This window comes from Arvicanthis niloticus, chromosome 16 (assembly GCF_011762505.2).
Source record: "Arvicanthis niloticus isolate mArvNil1 chromosome 16, mArvNil1.pat.X, whole genome shotgun sequence".
NCBI classification, from domain to species: domain Eukaryota; kingdom Metazoa; phylum Chordata; class Mammalia; order Rodentia; family Muridae; genus Arvicanthis; species Arvicanthis niloticus.
This window is the reverse complement of record NC_047673.1, coordinates 63687637-63710639: the sequence shown is the minus strand read 5'-3', so window position 1 is coordinate 63710639 and position 23003 is coordinate 63687637. Positions and strand designations below refer to the sequence as shown.

Sequence of the window (23003 nt, the reverse complement as noted above, 5' to 3'; positions counted from 1 at the left end):
TCCAGTTAGGAAGAAGGGTCTGGGGTGGACATGAGCTTGGTGTCTGTTAGGAACAACAACAACAACAACAACAACAAAAATCTGGAGGGCACAGCCATGAGCCTGCATAAAGCCAGAGAGGAAGGCATGGGCCACACTGTGCAGATTTTTGTTACAAGATTTGCAGTCAGTGGAGACGAAACACTGAGAAACTCAGTCGTCGAAAGGCAGTAGTGTTTCTTGCTGTGAAACATTCCACAGCTGTTTTAATGAGGTATTTACATGGTTTCCTTGGGGATCAATGAACTTTGTCAAGGGTACTGAGTAGTTAATTTGGGTTGTCAGGGCCTAGGAATCACTCACGAGCAGTTGACACTAGAAATAGGAATTTTTATTATTAACTCATGGAACCTGTGTACCCTGAGCATTCGTATTACCTGAGTAAGTACTTCCAAGTCTGTCTTTTTTGATAAAGCAAAGAAAGATATGTTAGAATGACCAGAGGCTTTCAAGACACTTATGATTCCTGGGGCTAAAGAGATGGGTTAGAAGATAAGTGCTTGCCACAGTATCATATGGACTTCACTTTATGTCCCTAGCACCCAGGTATATACCAGGTAGATGTGATGGCCCTCAACAGCCTCAGGGTGGGAGAAGAAGAGATGGAATTCCTGGAACAAGTTCACTAGCAAGACTAGTCAAATTGGTAAGCCCTAGGTTCTAGTAAGAGATCCTGCCTCACTATATCTGGTGGAGAGTAACTGAAAAAAAAAAGAAAAAAAACCAGCATCAGACTCTGGCCTCCACATGCATGTGTAGCCACACACATATGGATGTGAGCATATACACACACATACACACATACCCCACTACTTAACATATGATTTATATGAAACTACCAAATTGCTTGAGTCACAGTCTCCTTATCTATAAAAGGGCAATAATACTGCTTTCATGTCGTAAGGTTGTACATAAAGAATACATAACATAGAATATGCAAAATACCAGACACAAAGTAGGCATTTTATGAATGCTAAATTAGTAGATTTATGTATGAATACATTAGGGTTACACATGAATGAAAAATGTGAAATGTGTGCATTATCTTCCTGCAGTGCTACTCGTTTTGAGCCTTTAATATTCATTTCCATCAGAGAGACCACAATCTCAGAGAATGAAGATGGCAGCCAGGACTAGGGACCAACCTCTCTCTCTGTCTCCTACTTGGGTTTTCAACAATCCATTCATTCAATTTCATTCAATTGGTTTATCTACCACTGTCCCTAAAACAGAAAATAATTTACCCAGTTTCTCTTTTCTTTCCAGTTGCCCTTGACTTGACCTAAGTTCTGGGTTACTAAGTACAGACTAATTCTTCCAGGAAACAAAGTAGTGGCCAAACTTCCCAGTTTTCACAGCAAAAGTTCTGTCCCTGATGAACTGCAACAGTTGGTCACAAGGCTAGTCCTACTCCACAAAATATGAGTTGCTGTGAACCAGCATAAATGTTCAGAAGTCTTTTCTCTACCATGCATTGAGCCTAAGTTCTATAATGGCGTCCTGGTCATTTCTCTATCATACCCATAGGATCCAAGACAAGACCACACTGAGTGGGTCTTACTTAGTGTCATGCCACTGGATTTGTGGTGCCCAGGGGGTGAAGGCCAGGCCTCTGCAGCTCATATCCATCCATCCAGCACTGCCAGTATTATCGCTCTAAAATGCAAATCTGGCACTGACATTTCTCTGCTTAAGCCCTTCAATGACTGCTTGTCTGCAGAATAAAGAACAATCTAGCATAAATTCCCTCACAGTCTAGCCACAACTTTAGAGTTGCCTGCATCACCATTTATGCATACGCCACTCCCTCCTTCATCTCTCTCATTCCTTTGACACCTGGCCAATTCCTTGTCTCAACGGATTTTTTTTTTTTAAGTTTAATTTCCATCTTTTCTCTGCTCCCTCTCTGCCTCAGATATACATTTTCCCACACCATCTTGTGAATGTGTGTTTGCAAGCCTGTCTTATCTATTGGACTATGAATTCCTCTAATGTGGTTTTCATAACTTCCTCATCTTTCTGTTTTGCTTTCACCAAATGGTGACATTTTATAACAGCATTTTAAAAATTACCCTCACTTAAGGATTTTAAAAAGCAGCCCATTTCTCTTAGAATGGTCTTTGCTATCAGTTATTGGTATTCCTAAATTGTAACCTATCCTTGACTCATATTATTCCTCAAAGATAAATACAGTCCAAACCTGGAGTGTGGCTTGAGAATGGGGTGAGAAAAATAGATCTACTGATCATTTCATTTTTTAATTAAAAAAAGATGGAACTACCATTTCTTGCCAATAATCCTGAAACCTGTGAAGTAGAGGCAGGAGAATCGGGAGTTCAAAGTCATTTACAGATACAGGGGGTGGGGAAAGTTAAAGGCCAGTCTGGGCTGCTTGAGATGCAGTTTCAAAAAGAAAGAAACAAACAAACTTTTATATAATTTTTAATAGGCTACCACAAAGCACTTAACCACTTGCAACCAGTATTGTTCATCACACAGAAGCTCCTTAACAGGCTATGAACAAAAGAAGGAATGTTCAGAGAGCAGAGAGCAGATCTGGAGAGAACATAACATGTTTGTTCACCAGGTGTGCGTATAAAGGCTCTTGTTTTATTTAATCTATGTTTACAAATGCAAAAGAATGTAATTGTTTGGAAATGTCTTAGGACTTCTCTTTCAGAAGTCCCTAAAGAAGCAACACATAAATCAGTCGATGAGACACTGACTATTATGTTACAGCCAGTTCTTAGCTCTTGTGCTCAGAATGAACCACCAACTTGTATACAAAGTGAAGATCCTTAAAGATATTTGTCCAAATTACAAATGATGGATGCTTAGATGATAAGTGTTTTCCCCCAACTACAGCAGTACAAAAGAAAGTAGCATGCAGTTAGAGACGCAGGTCAGTGGTGCTATGTCAGAGTAGCAAACTCAAGACTCTGAGTTTGACCAGCAAAACCAGATGACAAATAGACAGACATACATACAGTAAGATAGACAAATGATGGACAATTGTAATACTTATGAAAGGTATTCTATATACATTTGTGCACATACGTTACAATCAGCCACATCAGCTTAGAAATGGAATGTCCATATAACTTAATGTATATATACCTGTGTGAAAAATGCCAAGGAATTATGCTTATATACATTATGTGCTTATGTGGAAAATGATTTATTGAGCCCATATTTATACATTTGTCATTTGGCTTAATTCATACTTAAGTAAAATTGTGATTCTTTTAGTTTTTACACTGGCAGTAATGAGATTCATGAAATATCATTCCTGGCCTCAAAGAGTGCACAGTTAAAGAAGAAAGTTACAGTGAAATCATGGCAACTCAGTGAAAGAACTGAAATAGTTGAGGTATACATTTTATACAGTGGTAGCACCCAGAAAGACAAGGTTCCCCTTAGGTGGAAGGCTTTACACAGGTGGGAGCACCTAATCAAAGTTTGGAAGAATAAACACGATTTTCCTCAGGCTTGATGAGACGGGCAATCCAGGTATAGAAAAACAATGTGTGCAAGGACACTGAGGCATGAAACAAGAAAGTATCTCGTGGAAATTACAAGCAGCTTGATATTGCTAGGATGCAGAATCAAAGTGAGAAATGTGGAAATATTTCACTGGAGAAGGCTACCAATCCCCATGTAACTGAAAATGTGCATTTTTGTTTGAAGGTGATTATATATGTCTACTGTCTTTCCATAATACATCAATCAGCCTGTAGCTGAAGCAATGGTGACACACATATTTATTATATGATTTTGTTTTTGCTTGAATTTATCACAAAACAATTTCCCCAGTCTCTGCTCATATTTGTATATTTCTCTTCTGTTCTCTCACCTTTCACTCATTTCCCTCTGTAATGTAGTTATATTCACACCCCTTCTTCCTTACATAGTCTCCTCTTACATCAATCTGAGTCCATCGACAGCCTCATAGGTCATCTTCTTGTCTAATGTCAGGCAACTCCACTTCTCTGACATTAAGAACTAAACCCACATGACCTTCAGAGCCAAGGCCTGAGAAGCTTTTCTGGCTAAGCACAAAGTTAGGAATGTAGACTTTGAGGCCTGGGTGTGTCATTCCCCATCATTGTGGAAGTGGGCTTCTTCAGGCCCCATTGTCCTCATCTGTAGAGAGGAGATGGACGCTGCACAGAAGACATAGGAATATTAAAATGTTTGATAAATGTAAAGAGTTAACCTGAAAAATCTGACCCTTGATAGTTATTGCTAATTATAAATTCGAAGTGTCTAGTGATTGTTATGCTTAAGTCATACACATACCCAGGGCAATTTAATTTGGTAGATATTTACCTTGACTTTATCTGCTTGCCTGGAAAGCTGTGGGAGGCAGTGCTGCCGAGTTACACAACTCCAATTAGAATGATGCCCCCTGGGGTTGTGCAATATGGCTACTCCGAGAAGGCGAAGGCGAGGAGGCTTTTCTCTGCAGTTAGTTTCTTTCTATAGTCTGAATATTTTAACTTCATCAATAAATTACTTTAATGTTTCAAAGTGCCAATAGGGTCTGTGGGCAGGGACATGTGAGGATTTTGTAATTTGCTCCATCTCTAATTTGTACTGTTATTTAAAAATAAAACAAAACTAGTAATAATATGTAGAAGTCAAGCCAGGGTGGATCAGTAAGGATTTTAGGAGAAGGTTGGTCAGAATTACTTGTTGGCAGAGAGGAGGTGAGCACACAGTCACACATCAAGCAGGCCTGGCTTGGATCCACTGATTACAATTATAATCATGTTACACATGTTCTGCACTGGTAAGGAACTAATAAATTTAACTGCATTAGGTAGCTTCTGGTACCCACACGAGATGCCGTATATATAAAGCACTCAGCATGAAGGCTGGCAAATGATGGCTTCTCAGTTCATGGGACCCTGTGACTGTTTTAATCACGTGCAAGTTGCTTTCCTAGTTGCCAGCTCAAACCTGGTTAGAATGAAGATACTGGTTAAAACTGATAATTAAGTTGGGGCTGCCATTAGGACTGGTGGTTAGAATCCTTAATAGATTAGGGTTAGGATTAAAATTAGAATTCAATTAAGGTTAGAATTGAAATTCGTACTGAGGTTATTATTAAGGATGCTGTTAATTAAAACTGGATAATAGAAGCAAGGGATGGCATTGCCAAGAACTGGTTTAGTTGGGTGGAAAATTAAACAAGAAAGCAGTGTGTGAACCTGCATAGAGTCTACTAAGTCACAGAGAGAAGGATCAGAGTGTGAGGAGGGAGCTGAGTGGGGGGCTGAGCCACTTCTTCTCATGAGTCTTCCTTATAGGTACTGCTAATCTCTACCAAATGAATACATAAAACTCACCCTCAACAAACTGAGCTCCTTCTCTCTCCCCTTTGAACAGAAGTTGTGTGGGGAAAGAATGCCCAGGGCCCACACAGCTGTGTCTAGCCCAGTGTCAGTGCCAGTATCACATTCCACACCCCCAGATACCCAGGCTGTTGCTGAGTGGACAGGGGCATGCGGGAGGCCAGCTCTCCCTCTCTTCACTTCCCTCCTTGGCTCCCCACAAATCTCACTGTAGCCGCAGTCTCTGTAATCCCACAGACAACCCACCTCAGACCTTGTGCAATTCTCTGGAAGAGCAAATTGTATGTCACGGCATTTTCGAGGGCAGAGTAACCATAGAGATCACAATCCAACATAGATACTTACATTTTACCTATTTTTTTTATGATGAGATAATCCTTGCAGGTCACTCTTTCTTTGCAAAGCCCATTTCCTAAGCAAATGGCATGCTTGTAAAATGGGGAGGGGGCAGTGCAGATAGAGCAGTAGTGGAAGAATTATAGAGTATGGGTTCTTCTAAACGGAATGTACACCACGTCGCAGAAATTACCATTCTGACGTAAACAGAAGAGAACACTTCAAATCAGACATTGCTCTCAATTACTGGATCTGATTCTCCCCAGTCTTCCTACCTCTAAAGGGTACTCACTCGTTCTCTGTCCCTCATCCAGTCCTGTTATTATTATTATTTTTTACTAGCTAGCTGTGGAACATGGGAAGCCACTTGACTTCTGAGCTCCATTTTCCTCATCTGTTCAACAATGATTCCATTTGAAAGGATGATCTTGAAGATACTTCGCAACCCTAATATGTTTTTATTCCTTAATTCTAAAAGCCAACGGCAACTTCATATTACCAAGAACTAAAACACTGCCAAAACTCATGCTGATGATGCAGGGAAGGGAAGAGGAGCCAGTCGGAAAAGAGCAGTCCAGAGTCTCATTTGCTAGCCTTAACACAGTCTCTCCAGAACAGCTCCACTTCTCCCTCCCACCCTTGGTACCCATCCATTCCTTGCAGTTACAGTAGAGGGTGGGGCCAGAGCAGCAGTCATCAGAGAATTAAGGGCAGGCAGAAGGGGATCTCTGTGATGCAGCAGATGGAAAAGACGGTTAATTAGTAGACTTTGGGACTTAATCCCACATCCAGCCTACCCCCACCTAATTCACCTCCACACACCCCTTACCTTCTACCTAAACCCCACTTACATTGATGGCTAAGCTAGGGTTTCTTCTAGTTCAAATATAATACTCTTTATCCATCAGGAGCCTTTAACTAAAAAAGCCTGATTTTTCGCACCATGGTTGATAAGTTCGTTTTGCTTTGTAGTTGGGGTTTTGTATTATTTTCCCACCCCCTTCCTTTTCATACCATAACTAACCTCATACCAACCTGGTTCCACCTCCATCAAAAAGTCTAATCTTCCTGCCATCTCCACCTTCCTGGTCCAGCCTCCTCCCAGTCTTATATTCACATCTCCACATTCCTGCATTAAACACTGTTCCATCTCCACTGCTTGGGTTTAAAGACGGCAGTGATCTCAGAGAGGTAAAGTGATTTGGTGTCACCAAGACAGGTCAGATTGGACCTTGTTCAGTATTGTCTAGGAAGAAATAACCACTCAGTCAGTCATGAAATGTCCAAAAGGCAGGCAGATTTCTTCTACAGAAACTTTTAAACTCCAGAAACAGTGAGTGAAAAATATCAGAGCAGACCCAGACCAGCCTGCAGGGGCACCCTGAACAGTCCTATCTCAGCCCCAGATCACTGCTTGTCACTTAGACAAGGGTTTATTGGTTACGAAATATGTTCTGCAGGCTATCCTCGGGTTCTTAGATGACAGAGACATTAGCTACATCACCATAAAGAGTTAAGAAGCCTTGACATAAGGAAGGAAAGATTACCCAAACACTAAAGACTAGCACAGGAAAGCAGCACAGAAAATGGACTGAAGATGTTAGTAGAGCCACCCTTATCCCACTTGTAGAATAAAGCACTATATACCTTTCTCTTCCATTCCCAATGCTGGATCTATTTCTAAGTGACTATAAAGTCTGGATTAGATCTGCTAACTTCCTTTGGGTTAAATCAGGTATTTTCTAAGAATTCTTAACATACTTAAAATTCCTTAATTTCTACAGAAATGTATTCTCCAAAGTTAAATTTCAACCAAACGAACCCAGAAAGATCCTCTTTTTAAACATACCAAAACTCTTTCAGAGATAACCTAGAAAAGCAGCAAACACTAGGGACTTGGGACTCTTGAGTGTGAGCAAGTGCAAACACAACCTTTCTCATCCATCTTCTCTATAGCCCCGGGGAACAAGAGCTCCATTAGTCACTGTTTCTTGGTCTGTAAGAGGGTCTGTGGGTCTGGCTTTCACCCTGGGTCCTTACTAGCTAAAAGTTGAGAAGAGCCCCTGAAAGACTGAGCAGAAAGAATATTGAGGGACTAGTTTGGGGAAAGAGGGTCTAAGACAGAGCACGGAGGAGGAAAATACCAAGTAACTTTACAGGACACTTCCTTGTTTAGTGTCAGGAATAATGTCTTTAAAGAAGGCTTGAAGGAGATTGAGTCCGGTGGCCTCCTGGGGTAGGCTTTGCAAAACATGTTGCCTGGAGCCCCAAATTGTTGCTGAACAGTTAAGTAGAGGGTCTTGAGTAAAAGGAGCTAAGGAGGTTTATGCTAAGGAGAATGCCTTGAGTAATTAGGTACCCTGGGGAGGCATCCTGGGTCACACAGCGGATAGGGGTGTCCTAGCTTTGGGGATCCCGGTTGCCTAAGGAGAAGGCGGGGCCGGAGGATCTCAGGCTAGTGGGCACGCCCTTGCCCAGGCCTGCAGTGGACTCTCTCGCCAGCTGGCCCACCGCCCTGTCCACCTCCCCTCTCTCCACCCCAAGCCTAAGAGGGGTGCGCATGGGGTCCCACTTCTGAGTCAGCTCCCTCCCTTTGCTCCACACCCGAGTGATGCTGGAGGAGCTCCCGGGGGAGAAGATGGAAGGCACCACAAAAGCGTAGAGGGGGTGTGGGAGGCGGGGGGGGAGTAGAGAATGCGGCATCCAGGCCCCCCCGCCACCAGCCCAGCCCCCCGTCACCCCCCCTCCACCTCCAACCGAATGGTTTGCTCCGAGCGCCCTATTTAATCCCGGCGACTGCAGCAGCGCCGGCTCCCTCCCGGTACCCGCCTCGGCCCCGGGCTTGGAAGCCGCTCCGGGGGCGCCCTTTTGGACAGCGACGCCGGCTACCCAGAGCCCCCGGCCCCAGTCCTCGGAGATCCTTGCTCGCCAGCGCCCAGCCAGGGAGGTGGCCAGGAAGCGCGATGGGGGCCCCTTCCGCCCTGCCCCTGCTCCTGCTCCTCGCCTGCTCCTGGGCGCCCGGCGGGGCCAATCTTTCCCAGGACGGTGAGTGAGGGAGGGGGCGGCGCCAGGGGAGGTGGCCAGTGCCCCGATGTGGGGGTTCAGATTGAGAGCCGGCGTAGGGAGCCAGTTGGCTTTGTTTGGAATCGAGGGTTCAAGTCACCAGCCTCTTGGAATACCCTTGTGTCTGTCTCTGAGCATCGCTGTCTCTGAGGACCGTGGGGTGTGCCGGCGTGTGCACCCTCCTGTGTACACGGCCGACTGTGTATGTCTCCGTGTGCAGCAGGGTTCTGGATCTCAGGGATTGCTGTCTATTTTGAGCAACCGGGGTCTGAATGTGTTGATGTCCGTGTGTGTCTGGGTGTGCGCGTCTATGTTGGTGTCTGGTGCTGCGTTTCTGTGTCAGAGTCTGTGTGTATGTCTGTGTCAGTGTGTGTTGGGGGCGGAGTGAGATTTGTCGCTGTTTCAGTCAGGGCGTGTGTTGGGTGTTTGTGTATGTATGTCTGTAGGGGTTGGATGGCCAGAACGAGCCCCAAAACTGCTGTATGCAAACATTTCTGCTCCCCCGCGCGTCCCCCACCAGCCGCGGAGATCTGAGTGGGCAGGGAAGGGGGCCTGGGTGAGGCTGTCGAGGGGGGCGTGGGCAAAGGAGAGGGGGCTTCTCCTTGAAGCAAAACAACAACACAGGGCGGAGGGGGCCCCAGTTTGGCTCTAGTCCTAGTGGTGGTAAAATCTGGGAAAGGAAACCTATACTTGGGTGCGGGTCAGCAAACGGAGAGAGCAGGGTATTTGGGGAGAAGGATCTATGGGAAAACCAAAGCTTTCCTGGGCTGAACATTAATTTCTCCAAATTTAGGGTGGGGTAGCAGACTAGCCTATTTGCCCCAGTCTGAAACTCAACCCTTCTTGGGTTTGTAAAGGTAAAGAGATGAAGGAAGGGAGTCGGGGGATGAAGAAAAGAGGCGGGGCCAGGGGAGAGGGGACTTGGGGAAGAGCCCCTCCCGCCCCAGACCAGGCTATGTAGGTCAGCGCTGTGGGGGCACCTCAGCCTTCTTGGAGCCTGCTGATGGTTAATGGGGTGGCTTGAAGAACTGTGTAGAGATAGGAAGAAGGGCGCCCCAGCTCAGAGCCTCAGGTTCCCGGAGGAGGGAGGACCAGCAGTGGACGGACTGAAGGAATGCATCTTCCTCACTCCCGCGGCCTGTCAGAGGTGGGCTGGGTGGGGGAGGGGAAAGGGAACAAGACCTGTGCGGAGCTAGGGGAAGTGGGGAGAGTAGAGGGAGGGAGATGGCTATGCCCGGCCAGATGCCAATGAGGACTGGGGAACAGAAAGAACCGCAGGGGAGGAGGAAGGGGAGGTGGTTCCTGGGCGATGGACTCAGTGGCCAGCAGGGATGGGCACAGGGCGGGGCGGGGTGGAGAGAGGAGGGGTTGGAACTGGGGAGGATGATGTAGAGAATTTCATCTGAGGAAAGCCGGCAGAAAGCCAGGGTGCTGGAGGAATAATAGCTCCACCTTGCCTGACCTCTTCCCCTTCCTTACCCTGTCTCCATCCTGGTAAAGAAGCTTCCCCTGGTATGGGAACCCTGGGGATCCCCTCTCTACAGTTGGTTGGCTGACTCTTTCCACTCTCTACTCCCCATGCTCCCCAAAGGGAGTTCCTACTATCACCACAGAGATGGCAGTCCCTTTTCTTGTACATGGAATCCCCCATCCCCTGAGGACTGAACTGATGACCCTACTCACAGGGAAGATAAGCAGTCCTGGGGGACAGTGGGCTTAGTGCAAGGCAAAAGCTGGATACTGGGTGCTTGTGCCTCAGTAATGACACTCCTATAAGGCCTTGACTTTTAGTACAGCCCCTGACTTCCCCAAACTCATAGCTTGAACCAAAGAAATCTATTGCCGAGACTATAGTCTTTTGGTAATGGGAGAGCTATGAGTGGCAACCCCAGAGCTGAAAAGAGAAAAAGATTATGTCAATAAGGTCCAGGGTCTTTACCTCTAGGTAGAGCCTAGAATAAACCTTTCCAGTGACCACATCTTCATATGTCCAATGCTTGACTCTTGGTCTTCCACTTAGGAGCCCAATCCTTATTTGAGCTTAAAGTCCAAAGAATGAGAATGTTTTATCTCAGCTTAGAAAAACAGATAGAGCAGAAACTTATAGGAAAGAACAGAAAGCAGTAAGTTTAGCATGAAGAACTGGAGAGGACAGGTCAGGAAGAGAGTTAGGATAGCCCTTTCAAAGAAAATCCAACCAAGCTTCCCAAACATTTGTGTAGAGTACAAAACTCCAGGATGCACTGATGTTTGAGATATAGCCATCAGATATCCTCTATTAAATTGACTTTGTACCTTAATCTCTGAGCTAAGAAGGTGAGCTAATATACTCATGGATGGCAGTCTGGAAGGCCATTCTGACCAGCATCAATCAGGTGGATCTAGTGTCGCTGAGTTTACCTGGGGCTCCTGAGCAGGCTGCTAGATGATACATAACTCACCCTGCAGTGTTTGACCTAAACTAGGATGGATGTGCTGTGAAGACTTAAGGAAAAAGTAAGCCAGTAAGCTGGTGCTTAAATGGTCAAGAATGCTATGATTGGAAGGCTAACTCCATTGAGAAGAAGAAAAACAAACCCATGTGCCTCAGAGGTGTAAATCTCCCTTGGGCACAGCATAAATATTTCAAGCTCATAAAGATGAGCAGGGATTGAGAAGCTGGAACAAGACGGGGCCAGCTAATTCTATCTGAACATGGACATTAGTGCTGTGGCCACATGCTTAGGAATTTGCCACCTGCCCTCCCTTCTGGTCTTTCTCCTCTAGTACTAGCAGAAGTTGGCAGCTCCAGTTTGAGAAACACAAGGCCTGTGAACTTCATGCACCCTGTGGTCATGTCTCTGGTGAGCAGCTTGACACTCGGCATTGCGGCCAGCCATCTCAGGCTTCCTCATTCCCAAGTTATTTTCAGTACAGTGATTTAACCCAGCAGAAGGACAACCTTGCTTTGCTTTACCCAGGTTATAGCAACTTAACCTTGTAGTTTAACTATCCCACACATGCATATCTTTCCCTTCCCAATGACCTTCTGTCCAGTACCATGAATTCTGCAGCCCCCTGGCCAGGTGCCCAGTGTGGAGATCATGCCCAATGTGCTGGAGAAGCTCAGAATTCTCTGTAGTTCTGCCCACAGATATGCTTGGCAGATCTACTCCATTGAGTTTCTTTTCCTTGCTACAGCTGTAAGGGTTCTGCCTGTTTTTATCTCTGTTCTCAGTTCCAGCTATCACTCTTGGGAAGGACATACTCTCCCTTAAGATTTGCACACCATCTGACACACAAAAGTTGAGACCACAAAAAAGACACCAGAATGACAGGGTCTAGTTAATTTAATGAACATACAGACTGTCTAATGTAGAATATCAAATGGTCTCAAAAATTATGGCCGAGTATTCTGTCCTAAGTTCTGCCTAGACCTGGGTGGCACTGTTGATTTTCCTATTTTTTCCCTAGCACCCTGGTCTCTCATTCAGTAAGAAAAACAAACCACAGGAAAATCGAGGAAATTAAGACCTGTAGTTTTTGCCCCATTGCTGGCTTCTCTATATTCTTTAAGCTCCACCTGGGGTTTGCTACAGTCTTAAGTTCTCTACCCTCCACTGAGGGTCAGTAGGCTTTCTCTCTGCTTTCTTCCAACTGAGGAAAGAAGAAAGACCTCGTATTATTTCAGGAGTGACATGTTGGAGATATTCAGCATCCACTTGAAGAGTGTGACTCATAGTTCTGCAGCCATGAAATTCCACAGATGGCTTGTTTCTTTTTGGTGTTCTGGTCATTTTGAAAGATGCCATTACTCTGTGAATCCTTAGATTGAACTTAGGCATTTTTTTTCTCACTGTACTTTCTGTATCTAATCTGTAGAATGGTGTTTAAAGCTGCGTTTTCTCAAGTCATGTGCTGGGGGGGGTATATCTTCACAGTTGTCAGAGAAAGAAAACCCTTGGGGCTGTGCCTAGTCACATTCTTCACTGTTTCCTACTCCAGCAGAGCCGCCTACTGGCTCCACGATCCCTTTTCTGTCATCTGAGTCTCAGTAAGGGAACGTCATCTAAGGATGGATTTCTGATTCTCCTTGAAGCAGTCAGCTTCTTGCTGAATAAATAATCCAGAATATTAGAAAAGTAGAGTGATTACATTTTTATTTGATTTCTTTGTAGTTCTCAAGATTTAACCTGTAGACTCTTAGATAATAGATAATTACCACTAATTCTCTATCCCAGCCCAAGATCTGCTTTTCTTTTTAATGTCAGAGGTTAGTGCTTCCTGTTTAACTATTGGCTACAAGCCAATACATTGGAACATTTTGCTTCCTGTATGGGGTCATGTCCTAGAGGTTCACCCATAGGCTATGAGAATCAAAATCTCCACAGAAATGCTTGTAAGACAGAGAGATGGAAGGAGACAGAAAGGAGGAAAGGATGGAAGAGAGAGAAAGGGAGGAAGGGGAGAGAAAAAGGAAGAAAGAGAGAAGGAGAGGGAGGAAAGAGAGAGAGAGGATGTCAGAGTCACAGAAGAGTTTGGCAAGCCACTAAGAAAAGATTCAGTTCTCTAAGAATACAGTCAAATTAAGTATAAACACTCTATATTATTATAAAATTATTATATATTTATATATATGTCTCCAGGGCAAAGACCCACCTCTACTGCCAAGATCAGAAATAGTTGTGGTTCTTTATAAGGTCAGATGCAGCTGATGCTAAAACTCTTACAACTATGTAAGTAAAACCTCAATCCAGTAGTTGTATGTGACAAGGCAGTCCACCCATTCTGATCTTGAAAAACCAACCTCTTAGGAGCAGAACACATAAATATGTTGATTTTTTCCCCACACATATAGTGGCTTACTAAAGCCACATACTTATCATCAAACCAGAAAATATTAAAGACTTATTTATTAATTTACCAAAATTCCCTTAATTGTAAAAGCCAGCAACTAAATGTCTCCTGTAAAATAGAGGGCTTCAAGCCCTGGTGACACTACACTCTTTTAGAAAGTTCCTATTCTCATATCTCCTCTCCTTGTACCATCAAAAGTTATAGGAAATTGGTATCATCAGAACATTTGGGTTTGTCATATAACCTATCTGTCGGTTATAAAATTTTGGCTTCTTTGTATACTAGTGTTTATGAGAGGGCAGGGGGTCTTAAAAACTGTATATTATTTCCTTTATTAGACAATAATCCTAAGTATAATTTTCATAATATTTAGCAAATTCCATCACCACTAACACTTAGATAATTTGGCTAACGATCACAAATGAAGTCTGGTGGTGTTCCTCAAAGTATTTGGGTGTATACAACAGACTCAAACGAAATCCTTAAAAATATAATGAATGTAGGATAATGATACTAAAGAAAGCCCGGTGTTACGTTCTGTGGCCACTAGAACTTGCTACCTTAACTTGTGAGGCCAGGTTCCAAGTCCCTTTTCAAATAAAATACCTTTGCTTTGAGCTCTCCATGGTGCTGGCCCCTCATGGTGACACTCCAGGCACTTCTTGTTGCTCTCCATGGTCCTGCTCTACCTTATGCTTTATAATCTCTGCTCTCACTGGGCAGCCCTCAGAATTGGATAAACTCCCCTCACACCTCCCGCTCTGTCAGAAACACATGTGGCCCTGATCTTTTAAAAGGGAGACCAAACCCTGATACAGGGACATTGTGAGTCCTCATGACAAATGAACCGTAGGGAGGAAACAGAAAAGCAATTCTCAGGTTATAGATGTTCAGGAAACTGGGGTCTAGAGTGTCCTTAGATGGCCTAAAAATAACTGAATGTTTTATGGTAACTGAGATCATAGTTTAAACCAGATCTGCATATGTTATGGTTTAGATTGAGATGGCATTGCTCCTGTAGGGTGTGGAGGAGAGAATGAGTCTTCCTCCGTCATAAGCATACAGTCCCTATTGCACCCTGAATCTTATGTCTCTCTACTGGTCCTGCTATAATGCTTGATTTCCTTCTGCCCTCTACATCAGCAATGCAAATATGATATGTAATAAAGTGTTTAAAACCTAGGTAATAGAGGACCCTACCATATGAAAGAAATAAAAACTAAATATTAGAACCCTGATTCATTTCTTCACTTTAATGAAGAAAATGGCCTTAAACATAAATTTCCTGTCCTAGGCTAATGTTGGTAGCCAAATCTCAGTAGATGTATCTTTAAGGTGGACTCTGGTACATATCTGCCAATAATCTGATGACATCGAGTGCCATCCAGACCATGTGGCATCATTACATCAGATCAGGACAAGCTCCCTTTTCCCTGAACGTAAAATGCCCCATGTCAATTTCTACACGAGAGTCTATTTATATGTACAAATGACCTAGAGAGAAGTCTAGCTGGGGAAGCAGAATGTCAGAATGAATTTTCAGGGTATCTTCTTCATTTCCTCACTTGAAGAAAGAAGCTTCATTTGTCAAGGGCAGGTAATGAAAGTGATTTATCTCTATGAGGGAGCCTTCTGGAAGATAGGATTGGGGTTACAGCAACAGCTGGAGCATCTTGCATCCACTCATTTCGCTGAGCCCCCCACTCCAGTGAAGAGCAGGACCTATTTCAAGAAGGATTCAAATGTAGAGATTCTAACTTTGTTCAATGTGTCCTTCATCCCTCCGTGTGAAATCTCGCATCTGGGAAGGTATCCAGGAGCATAACAAAGCTATATTTTTTTTTTAAGAACTAAAAGGCTGCATTTGCTAAAGACTCATTTTTCCTTTCCCCAGCCAGACCTGTACTAATTATTTATTGATTGCTAATTATAAGCACCTTTAGCTCATTTACTTCTAGTTCAGGGTCAAGAAGGTCAGCAGTGTCACCTTGCCCTGGGGAAAAGAAAGTATGATGGAAGTATGTGTCCTGGCTATTCATCTACAAGGAAGCCACAATCCATCTCTTCTTTGCTTTCATAATTGTCTTAGACATTAGCAAAGTGGGATGGAGAACTTGTTCTTTAAATATCAGGTGTTACTGAGAATGGACAGGACTTGACCCTGTAGCATGAGTCTATTCATTTACTTTACCTTCTGTGCCTTGGCCCTTTGCTTTCCAGCCTAAGCTTCACCCAGGTTTTTTTTTTAAAAAAAAAAAGCAATAAAAAAAACATAAAATCCTCCTTAATTTTTTAAATGTGAGTTTGTTTACAGAACTTCAGATTTAAATATTTGATACCCTTTAGAAATCCAGAAAAACTCTAATGAGTGCCTCAGTAACAGGTAACATGGAACGTACCATCAGGTCCAACCTCTAAAGAGCCTGAGGCCAAGTTCTTCCATTATAAAACGAAGGGCCAGTTTTACCATCTGCTCCTAACCATTTGTCACTCTGCAAATGCAAAATTACAGTGGGACCATGGTGCTTGCTAGTTCTTACAGTTCCTAATAATAAGATCTTTCCAAGGACATAGGATATGTTCCCCCACCAACTTGCACCCTACAATCTCACACAAATATAAAACACACCACCACTAAGCCCCTGAGCCTTCTATGTTTTCATTAACCCTCAACTGCAGTTAATGCCAAGTCTTTTCTGGTTTCCAAGCCCTGGAGTCCAATGTCAGTGACAGATGGACTGAGCCTCAGCCCTGGGGAGGAGAGGATTCTGGCTCTTTCCTGGGGAGTTTGAGCAGAAGAAAGAGACTAAATTCTGCTCTGGGGGGAAGCTCTGAGGTTAAGCCATATGGTTTTCTGGAAGTAAGGGGTTCAAATTAACATGGGCATGTGAAATGGGCTCTGTATCTGGGTCATAATAAAAGCTGTGTGTCTGTGTCAGAAAAAAAAATAAAAACAGGCCTATGAATAATGAGAATCATAGTGTACTGAAGGGCACATGCCAAAGAAGAGAAAAAGGGTGACCACATGGGAAAATGTTAACATCTTAGGGAGAAAATAGGAGACATGACCACACCAATGCTGAGGTAGTCAACAGTGGTTTTAAAAGAGGGCAAGAGAGACCTTTCTGTCAAAGCAACATTATTTATCATTTTGGAGACTGTGAGATTTGTAGACTTGGAAGAATGTGTCAGTCTCATAGAAGAGTTAAACTCCCAGAAAAGCATGAAGTGAGGCTGGCATGTACAATGCAGCATTCTTAAAAATACAGATCTTCTTTTTTAAGTGATAAGAATGTAGGAGAGAGAGAGAGAGAGAGAGAGAGAGAGAGAGAGAGAGAGAGAGAGAGAGAGAGAGAATAAATCTCAGTTAGGCTTAGGGGAATTAGGGAAACTGGAGTATTGTGGGTGGGCGTGTAGAGTGAACCACACATTTTTCTTCATGTAACACTCCTAACCATTGCCCTGAACCTGTCATTCACACCTTGCCTCTGATCATTCAGTGAAGGGAAACAGTAAAAACAAGTCAGGAATATGAGAGCCAGCAGAGATAAATCCTGCATGCCTCATACGGAATTAAAAGTTTTCCAAAGCATTGTCATCACACCAAGCCAAGCCATCACTCTGAAAAATCTAAAATGCCACCCAAACAGCAATGGGTGCAATGCTGTAAGAAGGGGATTTGCATATGCATACAGACGGGTCAGGTACCCAGGCACCAGGTAGTTATGGCAGGATGGAAGAACCATGCTGAAAGCTCTACTCCAGATCCCTCGCCCTCCTGTAATCTGTTCTTGTTTTTTTATTTTTGCTTTGTTTTGTTTTTTCTTTGCATGTCCCTCTCTGATTTTCTAAGCTTTCCAGCTCAATCTCAATTTTCTATCTTCCCATAACCTTTCAATGCACTAAATGAATTCCATATTCAATGCTGTTATGTTGCCTTTTCAAAATGCTTTTCTAAAATATGGGAGATGAATATTTTCCCAGTTTATCATGTGCATTTGTACATGCATCTCTCTCTCTCTCTCTCTCTCTCTCTCTCTCTCTCTCTCTCTCTCTCTCTCTCTGTGTGTGTGTGTAAAAATAAGAAATTTATAGGAAAGGTATACTACTTTCCTGCTCAGTTTAAGGGGGCACCCAAAACTTCACACAAAACCAGCCTTTTGGCTATTGTGCCAGAATGCACAGCCCATATCAAACCTTCCATGATTTCTGAAGAATATTATCATTGTGGGAAGGCATGGGAAGACAGACACTGAAAGAGGCTGTCACCATCCCAGGTACAATCCAATACCTACACAGAGTCTGCTCTCCAGAAGTTGTTAGTGATATGCTTCCCTGCTCTGCCTTCTCTCTCCCTCACAGGCTGCTGGTGCCAAATGTTAGAGGCTTATGAAGGGGCTAAGTTGAACGAGGAGCTGTCTAGGATCAGATGCCCCTCCTCTTTGTCTCCCAACTGCATTTGTCCTTGTTACAACTCAATATTGGCTGCAGAGGGGCTTGTTTTGGTTGGGGGCCAGCCCAGGGCTCCCTCTCAGCGCTAAAGCACCAAGAACACTGACTCAGTAGCAAATCAAAGCAACAGCTGTCCCCACCTCCTTCTCTGCCACCCACTTCCCAGTCTCTCTGCTCCTCAGAATCTTAACTAAGTCTGTGAGCATCCCCCATCCCCCTCGCCCAGCCTACTGCAAGCCCACTTCTGCCTCCAGATTTTTTTTCTTCTAGCTCAAGAATAGGACATGCTCCTGCTTTTATGCTCCTATCTAGTCTAACCCCTTTCTCTTCCACTTCACACTCAAGTGAGTGCTCCCATGACTGTGAACAGTGCATGCTCTATCAGGTAGATTCAGGAGTACATTCGAATTCATACATGCACACACACACACACACACACACACACACACACACACACACACACACACAAACGTCACACAGTCTTATTCTCATGGCCACTGCTTTTAGCTCCTAGTGACAAAGCAATAGCCTCTGCCTTTCAAATTCCTCTTCTGAGGAAACCGAAGTCTGTAGGCAAGACCTGGCATCTGACACAGATGCAGAGATCTCTTCTTCATCTCACCCCAACTTCTCCAACCTGACTGATAGTTAGCAAACTCACTTCCCTTAAGGTTTGAGGTCCTTCCCACGTGTAGGACTAGAAGGAGCATAGATATCACCAGATAGAAAAATCGCACTCAGTGGCAATTGACTCTCTGAGTTAGCTAGCCCACAAGATGATGTGATGATAAGAGTTATAACCATGGCTCTGCCTGACTACCTGTGGCACTTGTTCAAATTCTTATACTTCTTGAGGTTTTGGTTTCTCATAGTTACAAGAAGCAGCTGTACTTGGGCTGTAGTTCAACAGTTTGCACATATGCATGTTCACAGACACACATACACAACTGACTACTACTTAGGACCATGTCAGTTCTGAAAGCCTATACTTCTGAGATTCATGGTGGAGAAACTATTTGGGGTGAATTAATTTTAACAGAAAAAGGAGAAAAGTAATTGCACTTTGGTGCCAGAGTCAGAACAAGCATTCTTCTCATCCTAATAATGAATGTTCTTACTAGTAACCAGCTCTGGCCATTAGGGGTCAGTAGAAAATACTGATAGAATATGGAATCTGACTGTAGGGCTTAACACACACACACACACACACACACACACACACACATCTTTATGACATGGTAAATCTTCATAGTTTTTCCCTAAAATTTGAATGTGAAAAATGTTTTTGAATGACTGGTTTTTTATTTACTTCTAATTTTAGTGACAAAAGAGTATTACACCAAGATAAGGTTTTCATTTTAACTCCCTCCTAACACTATGCTAGAGGAGTTAGCCAACTAGCCTGAAAGTGTCCTTCTCCTTTAGCCTATAAAACCTTTTGTTTTCAACCTGCTGAGGAAGGAACCGAAAGATGTCTATGAAATGCAGCAACACAAGCCCTGTTGGAACCCAGACTTAGTCTCTTCTAACCTGACTCTCAGGTACTGTTAACAGTGTGAAAATGGCATGCTCTTCAACTCTTGAGTCTCTGGCTCAGGCCTTGTACCAAGGGTTAATTACCATATTAGAAGTTCCGAGGGGGAGGAGTGGAAATCTACCCTTCCCCCATCTGTTTCCACTTACATCTTATGTGCCTCTTAGGAGAGTAAAATCAAGCCAGGAGAGAATAACGACTTTGGGCCCAAGAGGCTTCTTGACAAACAGGGCTCCAGGAGGGGGAAAAACTAGACAGCCACAGAAATAATATAGGGAGGAACAAGGAGTAAAACCTCCTCTCAGCAACCCGCTGACAGAGAGTGGCAAGGGAACAGGGAGACTGAGATCAGAGAGCAACAGCCAAAGTGTGACTGAGCTCCAGGGTTCTGAAGTGCTCCTGGGCAATAGAAAGGAGGGTGTGCATGAGGACCTGGTGATCTCACTGTGGTACAGAATCCCATCCCAGTGGAAAAAGAAAGGAAACACACCCGAAAACACAGAGGAGCCCAGAATCAGAATTAACTCCCCTCTTAAGGCCTCCCTCTGACTGTTCCTTAAGGTCACAGGCGTTAGCAAACAGGAAAAAAAATAGAAAAAAAATAATAAGAAAAAAAAAGGCAACATGAGACAGAAATACAGAGCAAGACGAGAATACATCAGTAGCTGTCAAAGGATCTCAACAGGGAGGATTTTGGTAAATGTGGCACATTTGTGGCTGCCAAAAACCAGCTGTAGGAAGTTGAGCGTAAAGAGAGTCCTTTGTGATCCGAATGTTTTTGCTCTAAAGTCAAAGTGACTCCTCCAAATCTTGGAGTTATCTTCTAAATCAGGATTCGGATGGAACTGGTCCAGTTTCCTCCAAATGCACATTCAAACATTTACTCTTAAAGAAAAATGTGACTCTGAGAATAAGGAAACCTCCAGGGGCCAAATTCCAACTCTAATTTTGCTATGGCCATTCTCTGCTGTCTGTGACCCACATGTACACAGCAGTTCACCGAAGAGGTAAAGCTGGGTGAAACTGCCAGGTCTGGGAGCCCAGCAGTAAGGCTCCTAAGGATGGATACTCCATTCTAAAAGAGATTCAGTATTCTAGGCCATAGCCCCCAGTATGTTTTTCGCTTGGAGATAACACTTCTCCACCCACCTGTCATGGCAGTCGTGAGGAATAACAAGTAGGCTGGGCTGAGCATTATTTTTAACTCTGGAGTTAGAGGAATGCTGAGTCATCATCATCAGCAGCAGCAGCAACACCATCTTCACCATCACCACCATTACCAACAACATCATTATCATCATCAACATCAGCATCACCATCACCATCATCATCATCATAGTCCACTCCTACTCAGAGAGCTGTTTTCTCTAGAGTCAGGGAAGTCAGGCTCTGGACACAAGCATTCAAGAGTCCAGCTGACATCATGCAGACCAGAGCTGGTTCCTTTGTCCCACCATCCCAGATGTGCACCCATGATACTGTTAATAGCGCTACCCATACATCCTGAATCCTCAGAGTGAACAAGACAGAGACGACACATAAACCAAGCAGTCAAGGGTGATGGTGACGTACTCTCATAGCTTTACTTACCAGTCACTTAAGCTGCAGACATAATACATTTTTATTTATTTGAGTAACTCACTTATTTATTAAATATTTGTTGAGCCCTTACTATGTGTGAGGTCTTGTGTTTGCAGTGAAAAACTGAGTCACTGGTGCCAATGCACGATTTGTAGAGGCACATTATTAAGTCTGAAATCCGTGCCTGAGCTGCTCCCAAGGAGAACCATCAATCTTAAGGAAACCAGTGTAGGGAAAAGGATTAGTTTGTCCTTTAAAATGCTAAGAATTCTAAGGATATCAGAACCCACAGGTAAATAAAAACAAGAATTCAGAAACACCCCAAATGACTGAGGACCAACAAGATAACCTTTTTGCTTCTAACCTAGATGCTAACATGTGATAAAAACATAAAGAAGTTTTGTCAAAAGTTTTTAAGTAAACACATCTGTTGTTTGGTTAACCAAAGAGTACCACATTATAGAAAAATTGGGGACAGACAAAATATATCCAAAGTACGAAGTGAAGACAAACAATAAAATCCATTTAAAACCATAATTCACTGAATGCCAATCACAACACCACTATCAGCACTACCAAAGGCACCCACTCTAGCTTGCTACTCTGTGATTTTTATCATTGTGCAGGTAAGAGCTGTGAACATTGTTGAGGTAAACTGTCCCTGGCCAGCAATGTAAGAGAGTCTTCCCTCTTCTATTACTAACCTACCACACACACACACACACACACACACACACACACACACACAAACACACACACACACACACTGCATGTTTCTGCTTCCTGAGGCAGGCAGTATCATGAGAAGAAGCAGAAAGCTTAGGCTTCATGGCCAGAGAGACCTATGATTAAATCTTGTCCCATCCTAACCCTTACTAGATACATCACATAGTTCCTTAGTGAGCTTGTCTGGAGTTATTCCCATGGACCTCTTAATTTGGATCTTAAGGTTAGCACGGGGGGGGGGAGGGGGTTATAAATATCAAGCCCTGCCTTGTAGATCTCTAAAGTCACCATGCCCAGGTAGTCCATGCTCTTCTTAGCCTACTTCTTGTGCTTTTGGATTTGCTATTTTCTCTGCAATAACAGATTCTGAGCTCTGTTCTCACAACAGAAGACACTCAGCATCTGATTCACTTAATCAATAAATATTTATTAAGCACCTTCTATGTGCAATATGCAGTATTAGGGCTAGTATTGATACTAAGATGACTCAGATATCAACTGTTCTTGTAGAATCTTTTTGATTTAGGAAGGAGCCCAAGTGCAATGCAGGAAAGAAGGTGCTGTGTCATGTAAGGAAGGCAGAGAATGCAGTGCAACTCAGAGATACGGGAACAAGTCCCATATGGAACCACCAAGGTGGTGGTCTGGAAAGAAGAGCTACATAAAGTCGTCTTAAAGGCTAGAGCTAAGACCCATAGAGGTGGGTAAACAGCATTAGAATCAAGTTATTGTAGAAAAGCAAATGGACCCAGGATGGCAAATACTTTAAATGAAATTCTAAATGGCTGCTGTGCCTAGAATATGTGATCAGTAAACAGGACAAAGTTGACAGGTGGGTTGACATCAAACTGCCCATGACCTTGAAGACTAGACTAGCCAGTCTGGGTGTGATGTGCAGAAAAATGTAAAGTCCTATGTGGTTATGCCTCAGTAAAGTACTTTCTGTGAGCCTAAATTCAGATTTCCAGCACTCATGTAAAAAGCCCAGCATAGCAGCATGCATCTGAACACCCAGCACCGAGTAGACACCTTTCTAGGTAAAGAGCAGATAAGATGGTAAAGGAGCTTACTTACTTACC

At 43.6% G+C, this 23003-nt stretch overlaps 1 protein-coding gene across 2 annotated transcripts in view; it reads left to right on the top strand.

The window, feature by feature from the left end:
* The first annotated feature begins 8524 nt into the window (after nt 1-8524).
* The window catches only part of Cadm3 (cell adhesion molecule 3), a 31500-nt gene continuing 17021 nt past the window's right edge, over nt 8525-23003 (top strand). Inside the window, exon 1 of one of the 2 annotated variants that reach the window (XM_034520040.2) lies at nt 8525-8777. In XM_034520040.2, coding sequence (XP_034375931.1) covers nt 8696-8777 — 82 coding nt within the window. In that variant the 5' untranslated portion in view covers nt 8525-8695. The remainder of the gene's footprint in view (nt 8778-23003) is intronic. The other variant, XM_034520041.2, reaches the window with a different exon arrangement.